Source organism: Prinia subflava, chromosome Z, assembly GCF_021018805.1.
Source record: "Prinia subflava isolate CZ2003 ecotype Zambia chromosome Z, Cam_Psub_1.2, whole genome shotgun sequence".
In the NCBI taxonomy this organism is placed as follows: Eukaryota; Metazoa; Chordata; class Aves; order Passeriformes; family Cisticolidae; genus Prinia; species Prinia subflava.
This window is the reverse complement of record NC_086283.1, coordinates 23446728-23470347: the sequence shown is the minus strand read 5'-3', so window position 1 is coordinate 23470347 and position 23620 is coordinate 23446728. Positions and strand designations below refer to the sequence as shown.

Here is a 23620-nt window from a genome sequence, read left to right as displayed (position 1 = left end):
TACAGCTCAGAGAGACATCTCTCCTCACAGCCTGGGAGCCCAAGACCCAGGATTGCAAGGCACACTGTGACCCTTTCATCTCCTGCTACACACACATGCACTGATTCACATCTCAAACAGCATAAAGCTGGGCAAGAATTTCTGCAGTTCTCTAGTCTCAGATTCCCTGCTAAGATAAAGTGTATACTGCTGACACTTCAATACAGGAGTCATTTCAGTGTGCTGGGAAACAAGGGAAGCAGTGTTCAAGGCAAACAAGCCATTCAAGTAGATAAATCTTTTTTGGATTTCTCTGAATCAGCATTCTCCAAACATCAGTCTTCAGAGCTATAGGAAGGAGCTCTAACCTAAAATTTTTATTTTCCAAAGTGTTTTTCTTAAGACTTTCAATAAGGAATTGGCTAATTTGCTGAGCAGTCACTAGGAAATGGAAGGTCAGAAGTGACATAGAGCTTCAGCAAGCTGAAACTCTCTACAGTGTTTTCCTCTCAAATCAAAAACATCATCATTCAGGTCCACAGATGAACACTGATGCAAGACCAAGAGCTGACCTTGTCTCTTGCCCCCAGCATGCTGACAAAAAGTGACAGAACAGGGAGTAAGGGGGACAGTAAATTCTTTAACAGAAACATTTTAGAAAACTATGTTTTAAATGAAACATGAAAATACCATGTTGCTTTTCCCGCTCTTCTCTACGCTCCCGGGCCAGCCTTTGCTTTTCTTCTGTTCTTAGCATAGAACCATCTATCACTGTCAAAACAAAAATTGAAGACACATAATTGTCAATGAATTTGAACATTCAAATTTAAATTAGAAGTCAAAAGTCTTCACTATCAAAAGGAGAATGAAACTTCTGAGAGATGCACCACCAAATCACTGCACACTCTATATAGAGATTAAAGATAAAATCTGAAAATCTGAAAAATTCATAGAAAGCTGAACATCCTTCTTTCCCCCCTTTCTATTCCCTCACAACACTCAATAAGTGCAAGAGAAAGCAGACATCATATTAAAGGCTCAATAGGTACAGTCAAAAGAAAGCCTAAGAAGTCAGACATGTGAGAACATACCCTATTCCAAATTCAGCTCTAATCCTCATTCTTGTACCTATTAACTCCCATGAACAAGAATGACAGGAATTTAGGAAAATGTCATCTAGGAAAAGATAGTTCACCTGTCATGACAAATTCAGAGCACTGTAGGACAGCCCATTTGCAGATTAAACAGAACCAAGACTTCAGCAGTCTTTGCAGGTATAAAAACTTGAATTTCAGCAAGAAGTGAGCTGGTAACTTGCCCAGTTACCATCATTTATCTTTGTTGCCATGCCCTGCTTACAAGACAAGCAACTTAACTGAGTTCTGAGCCAGTCAAAAGCAGAAATCTATCATCAAAACCAGACCTACAAACCTACCTACAAATCTACTAAGTGCGCTGATGGCTCCTGAAGAGCGAGCACCAAACTTCTCTCTAAAAATGTTCTTTTTGATCCCTACTAACTCTCCCTTGTGAGCCCAGCACTTCATTAGGAGCAATGACCTGTAATTATACCTGGTTTAGTTGCTGTCTTTATTGAGGTCTGGACTGCAAGAGGGTTAATGCCACTTTGGCTTCTTCTTTCTTCTGCTATGGCTTGGGCTGCAGCAACTGTGAGAAAGAATCAATCCACATTAAGAAAAACTCTACAACTGAAACTCATGAAATAAATATCTAAAATAAATACATAAAGTTCTATTTGAGGTTGCTGATGTTTCTAATAAAAAGCTAACTGGGGACTGCTCAATCTGTAAGGAAAAGCTTGTCAAATGAGACTTGAGACCTGGCACAGCTTTTCGTTGTAAAAGCATTGACCAAACCTTATGTTTTAAGACTATAGAGTTTCAAAGATTAAACTCATTTAATAACTCTTCTAAGACAAATCCCATTATTTTGCAAAGTTACGTCTGACTTACACTTAATAATAAAAACTCTTTGCTACCATATGAGCACTTGTGGGCTGGACACATGTATGTAACAGTGCATTAGCACTGCCAGAATCATATTCTGATGAGACCAAGCAGGGAGGGGTCTATGAAGACCTGTCATTACCTCATTACATGAAAGAGCAAGGGGATTAGCTGCATAAAGTAAACCATTAAGGGATGCTTACAACATACTTCTAAAACTAGATCTTCAAAAATAAATTTTAATTATAAATTCGACTCCAAAACAGTAATTTGAGCATTTGTGCAGAGACCCATTCACCTTATCTGAGCTTCATCAAGGTGACTTCAACAAAATGCAGGGCTACAACTCCCAGACACTCACACAGAAAGGAAATGCCACCTATGTTAATTTCGCTAAATAACAAAACCCATTAACAAGTCAGAGAGACTAATTTACTGTATCACTTTCCCCAGATTTTCTTTGTTTTGGTATCAACCTCCACTAATCACCTCACAGGGTGTGAAGGTGCAGAGTTACAGGAAAAGCAGGCAGGGCAACCTGTAAGACAGCATTACCCCAGTGCCCTGCACAGCTCAAACAGAAGTGTCCTCACACACTGCCACCTTGTTCTCACCTTGGCTGACAAACACAGGGAGCTCAGCTGGATTCCACAGAAAGCCCAACTTCAGGGGAAGCAAGGGAACACATGACAAAACCACCCACACATGAAAAATTTGAAGCCAGTCATACACAGAAAAGGCAATCCACAAAAGGAAGACATAACGTGCTGTGATTTCAACCAGAACGTGAAGGGCCAATAGTACAATTTGCTGTTATATTTTAAAAAAGAAGACTACAACTTTGTCAATGATCTGACTTCCCTTTAATAAGAGCAGTGCTGAATGCAAAAGAGGAAGGAAGAGTCTCCCTCTTCTCCATGCATCGCCATGACAACTAGTTGTGTCATGATAATAACCCTCCCTAAGGCTGTGCCCAAGAACAATCACCTCAAAGTGTTTAATCCCATGTGATTTCAGTGATAAACGCTGATTACAATACTTATTCAGCAACTCTAAATTGTCACCCGCAGCTGTTGCCATGTCTTGAATTAATTTTTCACTGCAGCAGCAAACAAAAGTCTTCCTCAACCCCATCCTATACATCTCTGAGGCTCTTTTTAAACAAGTCAGAAACCAGATATACTACAACACGAAGAGATCACCAATTGGCAAAAAAACCAGCTTAAAAAGGGCTCACTGTATTTTCACTGTTTATATCAGACAAGTCAGACAAAAATCTGATTTTGGTACACTGTTGCATGTCACACGGATGGGAATCCAGCCCAAAAAAACACCAAGTGGAGAACAACAGAATTATCTATTCTAACACAAATAGAAGTGAAAACAGCCAGAGGAAAAGCAGGTGTTCTGAGAGCACAAATGTACAGCCAGAGCATTCATATCCAATGACACCTTTGTACATCACAAAAGCTGAAGGAACATAAGCTTCTTCAAATACCACATAGATTTCAGACAAATATCCAGGTACGTCTTTCCTCAAGGGAGGAGACAGCGGTGTCCAGGCAGCCTGAGCCAATTCAACCCAGGCAGAAAATTATCCCAACAGAACAAATTCACTTTGCAACTAAAGCAGCTTCAGTTAAGACAAACAATGGAATTTTGCCTCAAATCTCAAACTTTAAATATCCAAATTTCCATAACAAAGTTATAGTAAGAAGAAACCTGCAATTAAACAGGTAGAATCTTAATTTTATTTTACTTGCAGAAGTATTTCACTATTAGAAATCCTGCTGAACAAACCAGTCATAATGGATATGGGGCATTATGTATTTATTTACTCATTCAAAAACAAAAATACAGTTGGAATGTTCATGATTAGAAGGCATTGATTTAAAAATGTGTCACATCTGCAAAGCAATTAGTCTGTTTATTTTAATTAATTAAGGTTGCAGAAGATTACTTGAGGTTCTGTAAGACAGGAAAGTGGGTTACAGAAACAGTTCAGCTTGCAGAGGACACAGAGGAGAAAAATGTCTAGAAATATCCAGAGGACTTTGCACATCAAGGTTTTTTTGTATGTCAGCTAAAATATTTTATGTTCACTCCTTCAATGTTTCATTATTTGCATAGAAACAATGTGCTTACATATTTGAAAGTAGCAGATTTAAGGCACAAGGCGTGCACCTTTGTGTCACATGGATGTGATCCATTTAACCAACAGAAAGCCAGAACCAAATGTGAACTGGGGATCTGAACAAAAAATAAAAAGGGAACAGACATCACATTAGATACATCCCTGAGGTATGTGAGCTCAGTATCACCGAATCCCTGGTCAACAAACATTTTCTATGGACCTTGATGATGTCATGGCAAATTTACAATACAAAACTGCAATCTTCAAAGTCCACATTTTACTACAGTAAAAGAAAATGCATTGCATATTGCTGCACTATGCAATCTTCAAAAAATACCTATCTTATTTTGCTTTAATATGATAAAAGATAATAATGACTATTTAAGTGTTTTTTGGCACAGATAACTATAATTTCTTTGCCTAGTTTTCCATAATGAATGTAGCAGCCCGCTAGAGCGAAGCTTCATGGAAAAGAATTTCCACACAATATATACCTGTAAAATAAGTCTAATATTTCTACAATGAATCGGGATACCACAGAACATTAAATCAGTTAACAACTTTCACTAGAATGTGGGTCACAGGTTGCATTACTGGGTGAGGGCTGCCTTCATGGACATATTCAGCAAACTCTCTGGAGAAGAAAAATTCTCTCAGAGTCAAATTAAATCTCATTTCTATTCTGAGCTTGCCCTCCCACAGTAGTCTTTCACAACAATATTTTGTGATCAGCATAACGTGTGTGTTTATTTTACAGTAGTCTACCTTTAAGTGCTCCAGGTAAAATTAATAAAAGTAAAAGCCATGCATGAGGCCAATAATAATATCTGCATTCATGCATAGTAAAATAAAGCTGTTTGAACCATGAAATGATAGGGTAATTTGGGAAGCAGTTTTCCTTCTGCACCCTCATCATCATTTAGCACTCCAGGTCTGGCCAAGCAAATCAGAGATAAACCAAACCCACATGATGCCACAAGGCATCAACAGAAGCACCAGGAGGTGACATTCTAGATAAATCCAACTCTCCCAATTTCACTTCCAGCTCATGATCCACTGACAGTGCAGGTGCTGAGGTGCCTCCCGCATACTGAGCACGACAGTACTTCCCTTCCCTGATCAGGTTTCCAATATGCCCTGAAGAGACCAGCGCTAAAAATAAACCTTGATTTCTATTTCAACCCCTGCACATGGCTAATACCCTTGGCCCCTGCCAAGACTGGCAAAGAACCCGCTGCTGTTCTTAGTAAACCTCATTAGGGACTGAAGCTCCTCCGTCCCTTTACCCAGCGAGGTTCAGGGCTCCCATCCCATTGCCTCCTTGGTGTCCGTGACTCGACTGAACACTGCCCCACTCACTCTTCCCTTCCCTTGCAGAACTACAGAGGAGGGTAGAATGTGCTGACTTCCATGGCAATCCTTCTGGTTCTTATGATTTAATGACTCGTTATGCAAAGCAAACGAAAAAATCCCAGACTAAGCCTCTGAAACGGGGGGTGTGAGGAGGGCTCCTGAATGTTACGCATTGTTATGATTCTAAGTGTGTCCCTACAAGTTTAAAGCAGGCAACAAGAAGGCAACAAGCAATCCATGAATCAAAAGTGAACCTTCTAGCAAAATACCTCTGATTTTATAGCAAACTGTGCCAAATCTGCGAAACACCATTTTTGTCTTGCTCTGCTACAGGGAGCTACTGTTCGTCAATAAGTGTTAAGATCCTTCTAATAAGTTTTGTACATACTTTCAGGAAAGATGAGGAAACTCAGCATTCAAGTTTGAGATTTCCATGCACTGCTTTTGAAGGTGATTTCCACTCGTTAATTAACATAGTTTAAGACAAATGGATGCAAGACCATATGTCTGAAGCTTAAAGAAAAAACTAGGTATTGGTTTTTACACCACTACTCCTTGTTCAGACAAGACCCGAGGAAGGATGCACCTTCACACAAAGAAGTGGACAACACAGAAAGTTTCTAATGATGAAGAGAAAGCCCTCTCTGTGTGCATTCCTCTTTTCCCTGTTTTCCCTTTTTCTGTCTTTCCCCGTTCATCCTCACATCCCATCTTTGGGCTGCAAGGACTGGTAGGCTCCACAAGCAAACATGTGAGCTTCCTAGTAGGCACCTTCTGACGGACCAGCTGGAAGGCAGATGGTTCCCCTGTTTTGTCTGGGCAGCCACCAGATGGGAAGCACACAGATCTCCAGAAGGCAGTGCATGCTCTCAGCTTCAGCAGCCTACAAGAGCTTCCTGTTGTCTTATCCCTATCCCAGACTCCCTTTGCACACTTTGTCCTATATTTATTCCCTGCATGGGATACCTATTTTACTGCCTTTATATGCTTTCTTCCCTTTAAGACCATTTATGAAGCTAATTCTGTACAACAATCTGGTTTTGCTCCCAAAGTTCAAGGCAGCTCAGGGTGATTTCTTCAGTTCATCACAAGTTTTGATCCCACTGGAAAACCCAATACAAGCATTCCTTTGCAGTGTATGAATTAGCAGCCCCATGAGTAAGTATTTGACAAAGATTTGCAAGAACTTCAGTTTTTACTTATCTTTAAACATCCACATTCAGATTAAGACTTAGACTTTTTAAAAATTACGTATTAACAAAATTACTTATTTCTTATAATGGAACATGCAAAGATACAGCTGAAGCAATCTCAAAGATATATTATGATACTCATTTGGCATAATGCATGACCAGAAAGGCACCAGACAGCTTGCTAGTTAATTTTTCCATTGATCTTTGTATGCTTTGCCTTGGGGAAGCAGATAATCTAAACCAAACTTGACTGTAATACAAGCACACTCCAAGACGTTGAAATTTGTCCGTAACAGAATTGGCAGCCATCTCCAGAAACTTTCTACAGAGATGCTACATCATTGCTGGACAGCCACATCAGACAAGTACTATCCTTACTACCTTCAGTTGTCTGAACACTACTGAAAACACACCTGCGGAGTCTCACTGACTGCCACTGTCACTCTATTCTTTAACTTCACTTACACTGCTCAGCCATGAGTTATGCTTCTTGCTACTTAATGGAAAAAGCAACTGCCAGCACAATGCTCAGAAAGGACAAAGACATGTCACCAACTCTTACAGAAGCCATCATAAGCTTAGTAAGAAGCACTGTCTGTACTTTGCACAAAGGGCTGACAAACTCAATCTATCCCCTTCTCTGGAAAAGACACCTGGCCTCTACAATTTGGGGTTTTTTATTAGGGAGGTGTATTATTATTCATCTTTTGAGAGAAATCAAGCAGAATGACAGCAGAAACTCTACTTTCACAAAAAGCCTTGTGAGCGTTCCCAAGTTTAGCAGAAATATTTACCTGTTTCTGCATACTGGAAATTCCAAAGTATCCTAATACACAGGACCAAAATGAAAGCAGTCTGTGCAATGAATATGCCCTGAGGTAATTTCAAGTGGATTCATTGTGAAATTTACTACTTATGTGACCTAAATGGTTATATATAGGTGTACGCGGATTTAACACTCCCAACTGGACAGAATTAGACACAGGTTTAAGAGCTACGGAAGGACACAAAAGGTAAAATGGTGGAGTTTTAAACAGACTGCAAGACTATCAGTAACCAGACTGCTGTATAAATAATTTTCTCTATTTAATAGCACTGTCCAGTGCCTCAGGAGTACATATGTTGTCCCTCAATGCTGGACTGGCTTCCCAGATGCCAGAACACTCCCACTTTAACCTCTGCACAGCTCAGTTCCCACTGGAATTCCAGCTCAAGCATTGACAAAAGCTACAGACAGAAATCAGCTCTCTGCTTTACTCCTCTAACTCTGGAGGCTGCCTAACACTGACTCCTCTTCACACTCCTGCACAGCCATGGCAAAAAAAAACCTTCAAGAGAAACTCCTGCTCTCTTCTCTTTTTTCACATCTGTTTTTTCCATTGCATTGTTTCTTTCTCTTACAGTGTACTATCCGTAACACTGGCAATAGCTGATTTCTCTCCACGACTTCTCTCTTTCCTGAACAGTCTGGGGTTTTTTTGCTTGCTAGAAGCACGGCCTTGAAAATGCTTTTGTCCTCTTGTTTGCAGGCTGTGGCTATTGTTTAATTCACCCAGCCCAAACAATGCCAGCCCAGACCACAGCCTAGGACTGCGAGTTACAATAGACTCAAGACAAACACTGTGAAAACACAATTTTGAGCTTTCTTTTGGTGGCAGGATAGCAGTTCCTTTACAAGACAGCAGTGAAAACTACTGCTTTCACCTTTTACACTTGATGAATTTCCCATGGAAAATTTAGAGCTCATTCCAAACTGTCTGTGTGTTTCAGAAGAAGAGAGACTGGTGTTGGCATTTACCCCCAACAGGCCAGTCTCAAATCAAACCACTCAATACAGAAAAGTGCTGCAGCACACTGACAGGTCCACAGTGAGTTTAATGCAGCAAACCCTCCATCTAAGGCAGAACAGGGATTGAAAAATATAAAAAGTAATAAACTGCGTATCTTCTTAGAGCTGTACAGTTCACCCAGTTAATTAAGAAGTAAATGCTCTGAGACACTCCACTACATGCAATGTAAGACCACAGCAAAGTAATGTAAGTCTCTGCCCCAAAGAGCTTGAAGGATAAGTGAAAAGTGGGAAATGGGTATAAAAAAAGCAAGCAGGAAAAAAGAGCCAAAGAGACACATAAAGAGTCTATACTTTCTTCTAAATTCATTACCCAGTGGCAGAAAGTCTTTTAAAGAAATTTGAAAGTGAGTAAGGTGACACTCACTGATCTGGAGATGAGTGTCCTTGGTTTTAATGTCCAGAACACAACATACATATTACTGATCAATTCTGTGCTGCAAAAATGTTCCTCTAAGAAGTTCTCTTGGCAAAACAAAATGGAGGATAAGGTTTGAAATTAATATATTAATAAATTCTATTAAATTATGTTCTTCTTTAAGTATAAAGATCCCTACGATATTTCTATATTCTTGTAGCCGAGCCCTCTTGTGCATGGGAGAGGAATTTTAGCACCTAGAAGCTTTGAAACACTTGCCCAGATAACAAGCCACTACAATATCTATGCTCCCTCCCAAAATTCAGGTCAGTGCATTTAAACAACAGAGAGTGTCTGTAAATTAAGAATCAGTTAACTACCCATAAAGGAGTATTTTAGAAGTTCCCTGTGAATTATGAAGGCTAAAAACACTATGAGAAAAGAAAGAGGTATTCTGAGCATGGCCAGTGGTAACTGTTTTCTTCAAAGGCAACATCAGCTGGGGAACTTTCACCTAGAAAGTGGAAGTTCCAAACTGATTGGAATATAAAACTAATTTAGATGAAAACAAATGTCAAGCAACTAGGTCAGCCTTCCTTAAAAGCAAAGGCTCGTGTCCCTTTATTCACAAGCATTATGCAGCACAGTGGAGGTTTCTGTCTCTTTCACACAAAAAAGATTCTGAGCAATTTTTTTTTTCTTCCATGAACCTACACTCCAAAAAATTTAAACACCAGCAATTAGAAAAGTTTTGATTATAGGACAGGCATATGCAAACACAACAAAAGCATATCATCAATTAAGATTAACCGGTTGTGAGCTCATAATTGGAAGATAAATAGCACTAATTTATTTGTGGCAGACAAGAAATTTGCAGTCCCGGCTGGATTTTAAAGTACCACAGGTAATCCAGTAAGTCATATTCACAGAAGTCATTAAAATTGCATGCCCAGAATTTTATTTGTCAGGGTGTCCTTTCACAGGAGGACTGCAAGTATCTTCAATTATTTAATCAAACTTAAAGAGAACCAGCAGCTTTTGATACCCTAATTATTATGACTAACCCAGATTATTTCTTCACTTATTTTATGGTAACCCTTCTTTATTCTCTTATTACCTTTAAGAACTGAAAATTAATAATAGCATATCAGTATTCTAAATATTCCCGGGTTTTTTTTGTGAAAAACACAAGCGTATGAGGAAGCAGCAGTCCTTAATTCCAGTCACATTTTAAGACTACGCACAGTTAGGGATGGTTTAAGCCACAGCATCTCTGGGCTCTCACCACTGGATTTATGACCCTTGCAAGTCATTATTTGCTAAACAGTTTCATCTTAATCAAAGCATGGAAGGCAAATTTATATTTTGTAATTTCAACACATGAAGAAATATGTAGAGAATGGAATGCTCTACATAAGAAACTGAAAAAAATATGCTGTATATGTACATGGTTTGGGTGGTTTTCTTGTTTGTTTGCTTTCTTCTCCCCACAGCATGGAGGATATCTCTCCTGAATGCATTTGCAGAAATCTCAAGAATTTAAAGTTTTAAATTTGAATAAAAACTTTCATAAACCACTTACAACTGGAAGTAATCTTCAGAATGCTAAGCACCTAAATACACAGCATTCATCTTTATGAATCAGCATGAAATTATCCCTACCTTGTGTGACTGTATTTCCCTGAATGATAAGAAAATGAAATTATGGCTTATAGCCCTAATTCAGTTCAGACCTAATTACATTCAGTTCTCAGTCTGATTTGGGAATGTTCTCTTACCACTGAGATCTACATGAAATCCAATTTCTGTGCAGTTCTTTGCATTTGTATCACCTTGGCACTCTGCAAAGCAGTCTTACCACTTTCACACAGCGAAAAAAGATGAAGCACAAAAAACCATTAAAACTTTATCTAGAGTTCTGAGGAGTTTTACAAAACAAGACATTGAAGCCAGCCCCAGTGATCATCAGCTGAATCAGCAGTCATGGGCTGCCCTTGCTCTGCAGATGGAACCTGTACCAGTCACTCACTCAAACATCACCAAGTAGGACAACAAATGAATGCTCAAGATGCTTTCCATGTAGCACTCCCACGTTGTGAGAAACCTGGCAAATGAATGGTTTCCTTATCTTGCTGCTTCTCAGGCAAGATCTGAAGCCCACCTCTACTGAAAACCACATTGCAAATCCCAAAGGCTTTCAAGGATCCAAATTCCTAAGTAAACTCTTTCTCTTTCTAACAGGCAGCTCTGATGCACAGGTCAATTCATCAGTTGTCTGACTGACAGATGCTTCTGGATCCCAAATAATTTCCTCTAGACAGCTCTGACCATCTTCTGTTGTGGGACCAAGGCTCTACCCAAGACTTCTCTAGTACTCCTACAGGTATTAGTACAAGCTTGTGTTCTTAAGTTACGTTTTATAACTATTACCTAGAGACTGGATAAATCTGTGCATATCCCTGACTACTTGCTCGAGCAACGAAGTCTGCACAATTAGTTATCCATCCATCCTTTTCATGCCAATTCTGTGTTCATGCACCTGGTAAAGCTGTTGCTAAGTACTGTGGTCTGAGCAACATGGACAAAACCAGACAGTGTCACTTACACAGGGAGAAAAAACTGATTACATGGACTTAAACTGTTGTTTTATTAGAAAACTTCCAACCAAACTGGAACCCACAGGTCATGGAATTTATGCCTGAAGCTAGATTTTTTGAAAAAGGCACTTTATTTTTTTCCCCAAACCTGAGACAGGTTTCCCAAAAGAGGATGCAGGTCTTGGAAATGAAAATTTCTATGAACAGCATTTAAATATACTGTTTTGAACAACCTTTGCAACAGCAATTCAATACATGAGTGGAAATCCTGGCAACAGCACAGGATTACCAAGCTCTGGTAAAAAAACCACCAACGTTCTCTACCACCCATACTATAAAAGACAGGAGCTTTCAGTATTCCAGTGAAAAGGAAGACAATAAAAGTAGGCTACTGCAGCTTAAATTACAGGTATTTTTCCTCTGATTACCCACACCACTCAAGGAAAACCTCACTTACTGGATAAACCACATGCACCCGACTCTTCCCCTCTTCTCGCATCTTAACAAGCTAAGCAGTACTTATGGCATTAGAATAGGATCAAAAATTCCTCTTCATCCCTGAGGGATGACAGCAGCAGGCATGGATAACAAAAATGGGGTAAGCAACTGCCATCTATGCACTGCGGGGTTCAGTGTACAACTGCGATTCCTTTCTAATGTTCAGTGACGTTCGGAAACCTTAACTGCCTTCTAGCTGTACTTTTAATTGCCTTTTAGTTGTAGTAGCAAATTCTGCTTTTTGTCATCCACATAAAGGAAGTAAGACTGGACAAGTGTGTCAGGGCAGAAAATGATTACAAAGGAACTGCAGAACTGGCACTGCAGGCATGAGTTGGCCTGCAGAATCTTAATTACAGCTCATACTCAAAGAAGGAGAAACACCTTTTCCTTACCTCAATACTAGACTGAATTTAAGAGAATATTTTTCTTGCCAAACACACCAAATTGCTGTGGAAGTTAGTTACAAGTGGCACTACAGGATTCTAGATGTGCAAGACCTTAAAATTTACAAGCACCAACCACCCACACAAAAAAGTATTATCAAGAGGCTGGTCACAGAGAGCAGAAGTGAACAGAAGAATCCACAAGTGTCCTTTAATAAGCACCCATAAAGGTACCCATGCAGAAGGTGACTATACAAACTGTGTGTATACACACCTCTAGCCAGGCTGCCAGAAAGAGCTGTGGTTTCTCAGCAAAATGCTCTTTATTTATTGTCTTTAAGTGTGAGATTCCCTGGCAGATGTTCACTGACAAACAACTGAAGGCACACAACATTGTATTTATTTTGCATAGATGCTTGTTCTCCAGACTGATTGAGGCGGCAAAGTACACAACAGCCCACAGAGCAGCAAAAGATGGGTCCAAGCATTCTAGTTAGCAGGTATTTTGGAACTGAGGGGTCCCCCCACGCAGCCAATTGGGCTCAGAGAAGCAGGAAGTTATATCCCTCCCAAAACAAGCTAAGAGTAGTGTGGGACTGAATGTCGAGGTTCCTTCGGGTGTCTTTTTTTTTTTTTCCTACATCTTGTCCAAACAGCTGCGATACCAGACTTGGTTGCTGCTCACAACTTCTCCAAAGAGCAGCAAATACTGTGGCAAATTATCTTGCAAATTCCACTGTCAACCACTGGATTGCAAGGATGATTTCTAAACATCATTTGCTCTCTCCAGGGAGTGCTACTGACTAGAAGTCAGGAGCAGAGCTGCAGAGGGCCTGTGAGCTCACAGACAGCATTGATTCACTGCACATTAGCACTGAGTTTATCTTTGAACACGTAACTACTACAAATGCATTCTATGTACACTGAAGTTCAGATTCTGGTTCAGTGACTTCTAGCCCCTCAGGGAAAAAAATTCAAGGTCTAGCCTTTCCAGGGTCTAGTGAGGGGGGTTGTTTTTGCAACATGATGTGCATATCTGAAGAGAGATGGAGCTGCCTGGCCCAGGGAGCATTTCCTCTTTGATTTTGGGACTAAATCTAGGTCATGACAGTGGTCAGCAAATATGGGCAGCCATCCTTAGAAAAACTTAGCAGTCACGATGTAAGTGCATCCAATTTGCAAAATAAAATTCAGCAGTTCTAGCAGGAAGAGTAAGGCTCAAACAGACATAGCCTGTGCAGGTGAGAAGTGCTATCTTTTGGCAGATCTTTATCCTTCTGGAGCACTAAACTGTCTTAGTTTTGGAACAGAGACAAGAAGTAATTAAACAATATTTCTGACACCCAATATATTGAAGAAGAATGCAAGATGAAAGTCGTGCAGTCAGGACCCTTTGCCAGCACTCCTCTTTATGTAATTACACAGACACTGAAAACAATCACGCAAGAGGCTCTCAAAAGTAGTTTCTGCACCTAGTTCTAGTTAGTTAGCTTAGATCAAACCACAAGTCTCTTTACGTTTTTTTTGTGACTGGAATAAGAAAATGTTTATCTTTTCAATGGCCCACCCACAAACCTTTTGCATGGAGATGTACCATAAAACTGTGCTGCAAACACATATCGTGCATACACCATATTCCTTCCAAAGTATATTATTAAGGACCTTAAGTATAAATAGGCAAATAAACGCAGCCAAAGATAGAACCAAAGCAGAGCTTTTTTTGCCCTCTTATAACACCAGTTTTAAAAAATAAATTTAAAAAAAAAAAAAAAAGGAGTAAAAAAATAAAATAGGCATTAGTCAATCTTTGAATTGAAATCAATGCCAGGGGCTGTCTCTGCCTTCTGTACTCGGGACCGAACACGCCGCTGGAGCAAACCCTCTAAACAGCAAGAGCCACCACCAAGACACCGGACACGGCAAGTTCGAGCACCGGTGAGGAACGGGCGGTTCGTGTCACGCAGCCTCCCCGCAGCCGCCTCCGCTGCTGCCCACGAGCTGCGGGAGGTCCCGAGCCAGCAACCACCGCCCGGAGCTGCGGGAAGGCACGGACCGGGCGGGGAGCGGGGCTGGGGCCGGGCAGCCCCGGCGGCCTCCACTCGCGGTGCCCCTTCCCCGCCCCGGGACGGGGCCGGACGTCCAGCGGGGCGGATGGGAGTGGGGGGGGGGCAGCCGGCGCCGGCCGCACCCTTGGGCCGCCGGACCCCACACACACCCCGTGCTACCCCTCCCTGCCCGCTCTCACCCATCTGCTCCCGCAGCCCCTTCAAGGAGGAGGAGGAGGACGAAGCGCAGGACGGGGGCGCCGCGCCGCCCTCCGCCATCTTCAGCGCCGGGCCGCGGGAGTGCCGGGCGGGCCGCGGCGCGCGCGGCGCAGTGCGCAGGCTCCGCCCGCGCCCGCCCTGCCGGCAGCGGGAGCGCTCCCGCGTCCATCCGGGGCGGCCGCGGAGCTGGCCTGGGGCCGCGCTTCCACACGGAGCGGGCTGCGGGAGCGGGTCCGGCCAGCGGCAGCGAGCCTCCTGCAAGGGTTGGGGAACGAGTCTGAGCAGCAGCTGAGGGATCCGGGGGGCTCCAGGAGGCTGAGGGGGGACCTCATCACTCACTGGCAGGAGGGTGTAGTGTGGTGGGGCCGGTGTCTAATTTGGTGTCTGCGGGGAAGAGGACCAGAGGAAACGGCCTTAAACGGCGACAGCAGAGATCCAGATTAGAAAAAAAAAATTCCACTCTTTAGGTGGTCGGGTATTGGAATAGGCTGCGCAGGGAGGCGGTGGAGTCGCCATCCCTGAGGTGCTTGAGAGGTGTCTGGATCGGACTCTGGGTGGTGTGGTTTAGGATCATGGAATTGTCAAGGCTGGAAGAGACCTTCATCGACTCCAGCCATCCACTCAGCGCTGGCACTGCAACCTCTAAACCATATCACCCAGTGCCAGATCCAGAAACCTCTTAAATACGCCTTTGGTTTAGTGGTTTAGGGGTTGAATATTTTGACTATTCTGTGAACATATGCAGAAGGACCTATAGAACTGGCTGCGCCATGGGAGCCATCGTGGTCCCCCAATGGCTGGTGCTGAGGGAAGCCTGCTCTGCTGACCTGCTCCAAGCTGGGTGGGCATGGAACAGCTGGCAGGATACCTCACAGGCCAGAGGTGTTTTGGGTCCCCACGACAACTGCAAATATCACCACATCACTGGAAGGGACTTGGAACTGGATGGTGCCTTCCAACCTAAACTAATGTGTTATTAACCATGACGAATTGCCTTCCCTTAGAAAGCTCTCAAGGCAAGATGCTGCTCTAGGTTGTCATCAATACATTTGGGAATAATCTCATTTTGCCTCAGAGTTTGCACTCTGAGAAGAGTGAAGGTTAAGCAGCATCTGTGGCCATACTAAAGGGGAGGCTCCTTGGGCCTTGTGCAGGAAACTCCCTTTGCAATCATGAACAGAAGGTTTGCCTGCCAGTGGACCAAGAAATTGTACCATAAATGTGATGAATGCAGCAAAAGTAGCAGTAAGGTCAGGTAGTATTTCAAGAGAACGAAGAAGGAACCTTTTAAATATTCCAGGCAGGGCTCCATTTTAGCTTGAATATTCAAACCACAGATTTGCCCTGTTCATTGTTTCTTTTTTGTTATGTTTGCTATATGTGCATACACAGAATCCTTTGTTGTTTCCTCTTAGTTTTAATAGAATGTCAATTATTAGTATTTAGAACAAAAGGGCAACTAAAGGGGAAAAAACCCCTACACACTCAATGCTGAATTTCCTAGGTTTTATAATATACGGTAATAACACCTTGCCGCATAGCAATCTCCATGTCCTTTATACACATGCTGAAATCAAATTTCACCATTCCACTGAGAGACATTCAGATGTTATCCTCATTTTACAGATGAGAAGACTGAGTCATTGAAATCAAAATCTCTGGTTATGTAATGAACAAAGCAGCACAGCAAAAAAGCCCAGCCCAGGCTTCTTGATTCCTTGTTCTGTATCCATGTATTTTTCCATCTTCCTTTAATCAGCAGCTATCAGGAAATATCACCAAAATGCTTTGTATTCATTCTCAACAGCATAAAGTAGAATAGGTGTGGTATGAAAAAATGGTCAAACTACCTGATAGAATATAATTTTTACGTTTTCCGAGCCCCAAAAGTAATATCTGGTCATGGCGCTGTACTTCCCACATCTGCAACTTCCATATCTGAAATAATAAAGTAGTCATTAATGTTTTGAGGTGCCTGTGAATTTTTGTTAGGTTACAGTTATTTTCCTTAATTTTCCCCTTTCTTTGACACGCTGTGCAATAAACAGGGTCTGAGTGTATTTATACATTTTTGTTCCTCTGAGAAAGATAAGACAACTGGCATAGGAGCAATCACACTGAAGGGGATGCTTAGAAACAGGAGGGGCAACTAAAATTCACTTTCAAATGAGATGGCATTTTCTTTCCATTTCAACCAACACATATGTGAGTGGTCTCACTGCTTGCAATTTGACACGCCTGATATTATGCACGTGCAAAGCTTCAGAGTAGAAGGCATGAATTACAGGAAGGGAAATAAACCAAGTGCTGCACACTCAGGATGTTTGTGGTGGTGCAGTGGAGGCTGTAAAGTTAGAATGAAAAGGCCTAGCACACAGAAATTCATGAGACATTAAAGGACTCGAGGTAGAAGTGGGGCACTGTCCTTCCCTGCTCTCCATGTGTCTACATACTACTTGATAAGCAAATATGTTATCTTTAGGCACACAGGAACTGAGCTCAGAAAGTCTGCCCCAATGTGGAAAATGTGTTATCTTTTTCTCTGATGAGCAGTTTAGAAATGTTTGAGCTAATGTTGCAGCAATTGCAAATGTAACATTCATCTTATTTTCTTTTAGACCTTGTTCTCAGATTTTCAGTTCAATCATGGAAATGCTTATGCATTTTTGGTGGAACTTCATTCAAATTTTGACCTCAAGTGGCTTCAGCAACACATGGAATCGCCTTTCAATTTTGCAGCATTTCCAGTTTTGATTTTAGCAGTTGATTTGTCCTAATCCTTTAAAGACTACCATTTTTTCCATGACCCTGTGGAAAAATGAACAATTTGATTTTACAGTCATTTCTTCTGTCCTCTTAGTTTTCATGTGATTGTTTCTGGCAAGTCTTTCAAAGCTGTTTCAGGCGGAATCACTGATGGGTGCATATTGGCATTGTGAGTTCAGAATCAAGAGAACCATGACACTGCATGCAATGTGAGATTTCAGGGGGTTATACTATTCACTTCAGTTTAAGGAATACTGAAAGTAGTTGGAATAATAGTGGCTGAAATTAGTCAGGTAGAAGCTTGCACATGTGATGACCCAGATGCAAAAAGAATTGCTCAGAAAATACCTAAGCCACTGATAGATCTGGGGAGGATGTCAGAGGAAGAAGCACGCACCTATTAATTTATTCCTTTCCCTGTTTCCCAAAATATCCATTGTTTAGATACAGTATTAGATGTTGTGCTTGTCTGGACCCGCTCTGAAATGTGGTATAATGGTTTTTATATTCTAGTTCAAGTAAACAACCCCCAGATTTTCTGTGAGACTACAGGTCCTAATTCCTTTGGTCATTGAAGTATCTAACAGTAAAATGTTTGTGTGTATTCAACTTGTGTCAGAGTCTTGCTGAGTAAGAGCTAAAACAAGAAACCAGAGAAATTGAAGATATTTTTATATTTATATCCATGTGTAGGATTTTGAAAAATTATGAACAAGTATTTCAAAATGTTGTAAATACAAAAGTGTAAGGGCCATATTGTGACAGATTATAGTGGGTTTCCTGTGGTGAATGTAACTGTTATAGCTGATGGAAAGAAAATTGATGGCATGAAAATTACTGTAGCTGCCCAATATTCTTTCCAAATGGGCTTTAACTGCACTTTCTTGTTTATTATGCTCCTCCTGAGAAAAATACCTGCAAACCTTGGTATGACTAATACATCTGTACCCTTAGGATCTCATTTCTCAGCTCTGGCTCAAGTTCACTTGTATTTATCTGAGTGAATAATTCCTTAGATGTGAAGTTACTAGGCAATATTGCCTATTAGAAGAGATGCAGAATCCAGCCCTTAGTTTGTCCTTGGCCCAGTATGTTTATTAGTTACCTGGATGATAAAATGGGAAGCATTCCTTTATCATTTGTATGCACTGCTGATATGGTAGACTATAAGCATAGAACTCAGAATGATCCTGGAAGTAAGAGATACAGTCCAGGAGAAGATGCATGTAAATAGGGACTGATGGAAGAGAAAACATTTAGACAAGAACAATTCAGTGTGGAAAGGCATGACAGAGGACAGCTTGCTAAATAGCAGATAGAGCAGAAAATAATCTGGGATGTCACAAGCTGAGCATGAGTCAACAGTGGCCTGGTGTTGTGAAAAGAGAAGTGCCTGGGAGCAGGGACAGAGGGTGGGCTCTGGGACATACAGCCCCCCTCTGCTCAGCAGTGCTGGGGATCAGCCTGAGAAGATGCTGCCTGAGAAGGTACAAGTCAGCTGGGGAACATCTAGAACAAGTCAGAAGAAATAATTAAGGAGGAATGAAAAAACTTAGAGAATTGGATTCTTTTTTCAGTCTAATTAAGATGTAAATGAAGCACCCTTAATTTAATCTTCTTTCTGTGAAACAGGGGTAATAAAAGATGGTTGATGTGATTTTAATCAGGGAAGATTATTTGATTTCAAGGAAAATATTATAAGAGGTAGGGAAGTAATAGTGGGATAGATTGCTGGGGAAACAGTAAAGCTCCAGTGTGGGGGTTCTGTGTCTGGGTGACTGTCAGCCCAAAAAGACAGGTCTGATCAGAGGGACTCCATGACCTCTTGAGCTCTGTCTCAGCTCTGTGATTCTGTGATTCTGGGACTCCTGCTTGTGTGTTTTGGGACTATTGGCCAGAACAAGTATTATTCACTGCAAGGGTTGCAGAACTGCCTTCTAAAATTAGACAGAGTGTTCTAAGCACTGACAGAAGATAAATGAGTTCAAGGGAAGACACGGTGGTCATGTGGCTGCTTGGTTGGCTGGCAGAAAGGGTTTGACGCTTCAGTGCCTGACACCAATTCTGTCTCTGAGATCATCCTTTCTGTATAATAGTTTAATAAGGGCAGGAGACCAACTTACACAGAAAGGAATAAAATGATAAAGAACATCCATATGTAACATATAGAAACAGATCCACTTTTTTCCTATCTGTCATCTTGTGCCTCCCTTCATGGAATTACACCTATGTCTTGTCCTAGGAAACATGTTCCCATACAAATTTTAGTTCTTTCTGGGGTCAAAATGGGGATAAATAAGTCTGTTCTCACCATCTCTTGTCTTTTCAGTGTTTATGTATCTACTTATTTATTCTGTGGCTTTCCATCAAGCATAAGCTCTCTCTAAGGGTGGCAGTTGCTGTATTGTGTGTGTGTATGGGTGTGTCTGGGAGGTTGAACACACGGAAGACAGTAAACAAATAATAGTAAATTATAAAAGTTAAGCTCTTAGACCACTTTTTGTGAAAGTGGATGCCTAACTGTGTGTGTCAAAGCTGCATCAGTTCAACCAAACTGAGATGCTCTGTGCTCCAGTTCTCACTGCATGTGTCATCAATGGCTATTTATTTGTGTTGCCACATGATCTGTGAGCCTGCAAGAATAATGGGTAAACACAGACCACAGTAGGCTGCTCCCTACCCCAAAGAGCCCAAATCTGGTCCTGAATTTCCTACAGGAACTGTAGAGCAGCTGGATAACTTTAAAAATAATTTCCATACTTGTTTCCCTTTTATCCTGCTCTGACTGGGAGCAATACATTCCCCAAATGAAAGACTAAGGGGAGTCAGATCAGTCAATTTTCTTAAGGTACAAATCCCATCACACTGAGTCGTACAAATTTGGCACTGGCTGTGCAGATCCCAGCATCTCCCTTTGCCTACAGCACAGTCTGATAATTATTACTGAATCATTTGAAATTATCCAGAATTTCGATGTGATTACCGTCAATGGTATTAGGTAATATGATTTCAACAAGCTAAACACTGATATGGTAATTCTTATCACTTCTAATGCCAAACAATTTAATCTTATCACCATGTGCTGATGAGATAATATATTTCAGTAGGGCTTTTATGAATATTTTATTATTTCAAGTGGTGTTGAGATAAATCACTGATGTGGGTTACAGGATTTTGTTAGCAGTGCTGTGCATCTGACTAAGAGGACATTTTGTGGAGACTCTTAAATGATTTCTCAAATCTGTGTAATGATCTAAAAATCTGGCTGATTGATCCCTGCCTAGAACTCAGCACTTATGGGAAATAGGAGAATACAGAACAATTTTTCAGTTGTTTGAGCATGAGAATATTTCTAAGTATCTTAGCACTGTTTACATGTTTTTCTTTGTAACAGTTTGAAGGTTGCTGCTTTTGAAAGATCAGTTGTCCAGGAAGTCTCCTTGGACAAAACAAAAGAAAAACCAGTCATGCAAATTTTATTTTGTGCAGAGCTCCTTGGCAGAGAACAGGAGAGTCCTTGGTAACTGCCTCACTGCCTTTGGAAAAAGCAAGAATACAGAGCAGGTTGTAGTGATGATGGAGAAAGTTCTCAGCACAAGGACAAAACTTGGTCTGAAGTATTTGCCTTCCCTAAGTTGATGTAAAATGTTTGCTTAGGATTTGAAGAGTGGCTCTGCCTGCGGTAAGAACAAGATTTGTCAGGAATAGTTCCTCTTTCCCAGACTGTGTATAGACTTTTTGCTTCGGACTACCACCTGCTCTCCCTACATTTCCTGGTGGGCCTGGGTTTAGCAGCCTCGTTACATTGTCTGGATTCCCTGCAGAGGTTTGGTTTGGCCTTTGGCCGGCTGTTCCCATTCCAAAGGAGAGTAAACTCCAGCCAAGGAGAAAGCTGGAAATGATGGTTACACTGTCCCGTTCACATAGGAAGAGAGAACAAAGAAATGGGTTTTCAGCAGCAGCAGCAAAAATCCATCAAAAATCTAATATTGATTTTATGAATGCACTTTATAGCTGGAGCTAATTTAATCCAAATTTTCACTTTCTGCAGTATTTTGGCATTTACCTACCTGAAAATCTCTCCTTTATCTCAATGCCTTCTAGCTGCTGTTCCAAGCAGCTTACAGGGGGAGTGGGCACTAAAAAGTTGTGTTTTAGGATGCCCTCCTCCAGTTTGCTTTCCTCTCTCCCCAGGGTCAATGATGCTCTTGGATGGATGCTGTTGTGGCTGCACTATAAAGGCCCATATGTGAGTCTGGCACAGGGAAGTGCTGGCTGCATTCACTGTGCTGAGAAACTGTGGTTCCATTTCTTACCTGAGTGTAACAACCTGTTAATTCTGCTACTGAATTTGCCTGTCCACCCTTCAATTAATCCATTCTTACCAAGTTCAGTATGGAGTAAAGTCTATGGGTCCTATTCAGCAGCATCAAGAAAACTTTCAGCTCTTGAATTACTTAATCAGTTTTAGAAGACAAATTTCCTATTGAAATGATGTTTAGGCAAACAGCAACACCTCTTTCTATAAGAAAATGTGTTTGGAGAAGAGCTGTTACCACACTGTACGGTGTTCCTTCCTGTTTTGGCTTGGAGTTTGCTACCTTGGCAATTCCCACTGGCTCCTTACATGTCTTGGAAAGACCGGTCTCACAGGCTGCTTCACCATAGACTCTACCTTGTCCTCCCAGGAAACGGGCCCTCTGCTCCTGCCCAGCTGAATGAACTGAAGTGGGATTCTGCAGGGATAGCAGGAGGCCCCTGCCACGGTTTGGGACTGTAACACTGTGAAGCTCCTGTATTCCAGCACAGAGAGAGGGCAAGGAGATAAATGACTCCAGTGTTTGTTTGTTTGTTTTGCCTAAAGAAGGTTCTTTGTAAGCGTATTCCACATGAGGATTCTTCTATCCACGTAAATAGATCCCTTGTGTCTGAATTTAAGTCTCTGTATATTGTTCCTTGTGCAATGGCTTAGAAATACTTTGGAGGCATTATCTGGGAGCTTTTATGGTGTCTCTCACATATTTCCTCTGCCCCCCTGCCCCTACACATCCATGCACACACACTGAGAGATGCAGGGTCAGATTCTGATCAGACTTTTTCTCATTTTACACACACAAAACTCTCTTTTTGCGCTTTTTTATTTTCTGAATTCCACCCATAAATCACTTTTGGACCCACTAGGCAGCTCTTTGTAAACACTAGCTCAACAAGACCTGTGCTACTGAGGACCTTGGTCTCTAGAAGGATGATAACTGGCCAGATTTGGAGCTGAGAGCCTCAAAACACAAGCACCAGCCCATCTGTGGCCAGTTTCCCTGCCTGGTGGGGTTGTTTTGTGAAGTTGTTACTACAGAATCAGAGCAGTGCCACTTATTCTTGACACTGTGGATTGCATTGCAGGGACAACCCTAACAAATCACTTGCATCTGTCACAAGCAGGTTTCCCATTTGGGTTACTCTTCATAAAAAGCTCTTACTGGTGGTGTGAAGCAGGAAGAGAAAGGCCAGATGTTTCTCCTTGAGCATTTTCTGATTGTGTCTCCCTTAAAAGTTAACCATTCCATGGTTCTTTTGGCTTCATGTTTTTATTTAATGTCAGTGTTGTGAAGTCTCCAAGATTAAAATCTAAGAAAGCATTTTCTAGCTTTCCTAGGAGAAGACATTTCAAATTACTATAAGCTGCAAAAGCATTAGGCTTTACACCAGAGAAAAAAGACGTTCTCCATTTAAGAAAAAGAAAATTAATCAAAATTACTATTATAAAATGATCATTTTTTAATGGGCAGGTAACAAGAGGTCCCTGCGTGGACTGTGTGAAGGTGATCGATGTGAGGCCGTCTATCTGTGTGAGTCCTTTCTGTGGTGTCTGGAGTTTTGGAAGTCAGAGACACAAATCATGCAGATGGTAGAAGTCCGGCACTCTGCCTCAGTGGCTCTGCAGAGCCAATCAGTTATCCAGCCCCTCCAAAGCAATCAGAGGTGTGCTCTGCAATTAGGCCCCTGGTGTAGCAGTCAGTTATGAGCACTGGCTCAGTTCTTGAAGCACTGTGAGTGTAAAATAATAGGTAAGCTCCTCATGATGAGTAATTTGATGGCGTGGGCAGCAACATGAAGGATTGTAGCCCTCCGTGAAGTCCACTCTGTCCAGTCTGGTTTCTTCTAGGTCTACATTTATTTACACTTTGGCAAGGACACAGATTTCTTCCTTCTAGAAATTCAAGGGCCAAACTAGCAAGACACCTAAATATTTCTGAAATAAATGAGATGTAGTATAAC

General features: G+C 41.5%; 1 protein-coding gene across 1 annotated transcript in view; it reads right to left on the bottom strand.

Annotated features, from left to right (window-relative positions):
• Window positions 1-14717, bottom strand: part of LOC134564788 (MAP7 domain-containing protein 2-like) — a 42345-nt gene extending 27628 nt beyond the window's left edge. The window contains exons 1-3 of the mRNA XM_063423972.1: window positions 14560-14717; window positions 1552-1647; window positions 670-750 (exon numbers count right to left, since the gene is read on the bottom strand). Coding sequence (XP_063280042.1) covers window positions 670-750; window positions 1552-1647; window positions 14560-14638 — 256 coding nt within the window. The 5' untranslated portion in view covers window positions 14639-14717. The remainder of the gene's footprint in view (window positions 1-669; window positions 751-1551; window positions 1648-14559) is intronic.
• Window positions 14718-23620: the final 8903 nt, after the last annotated feature.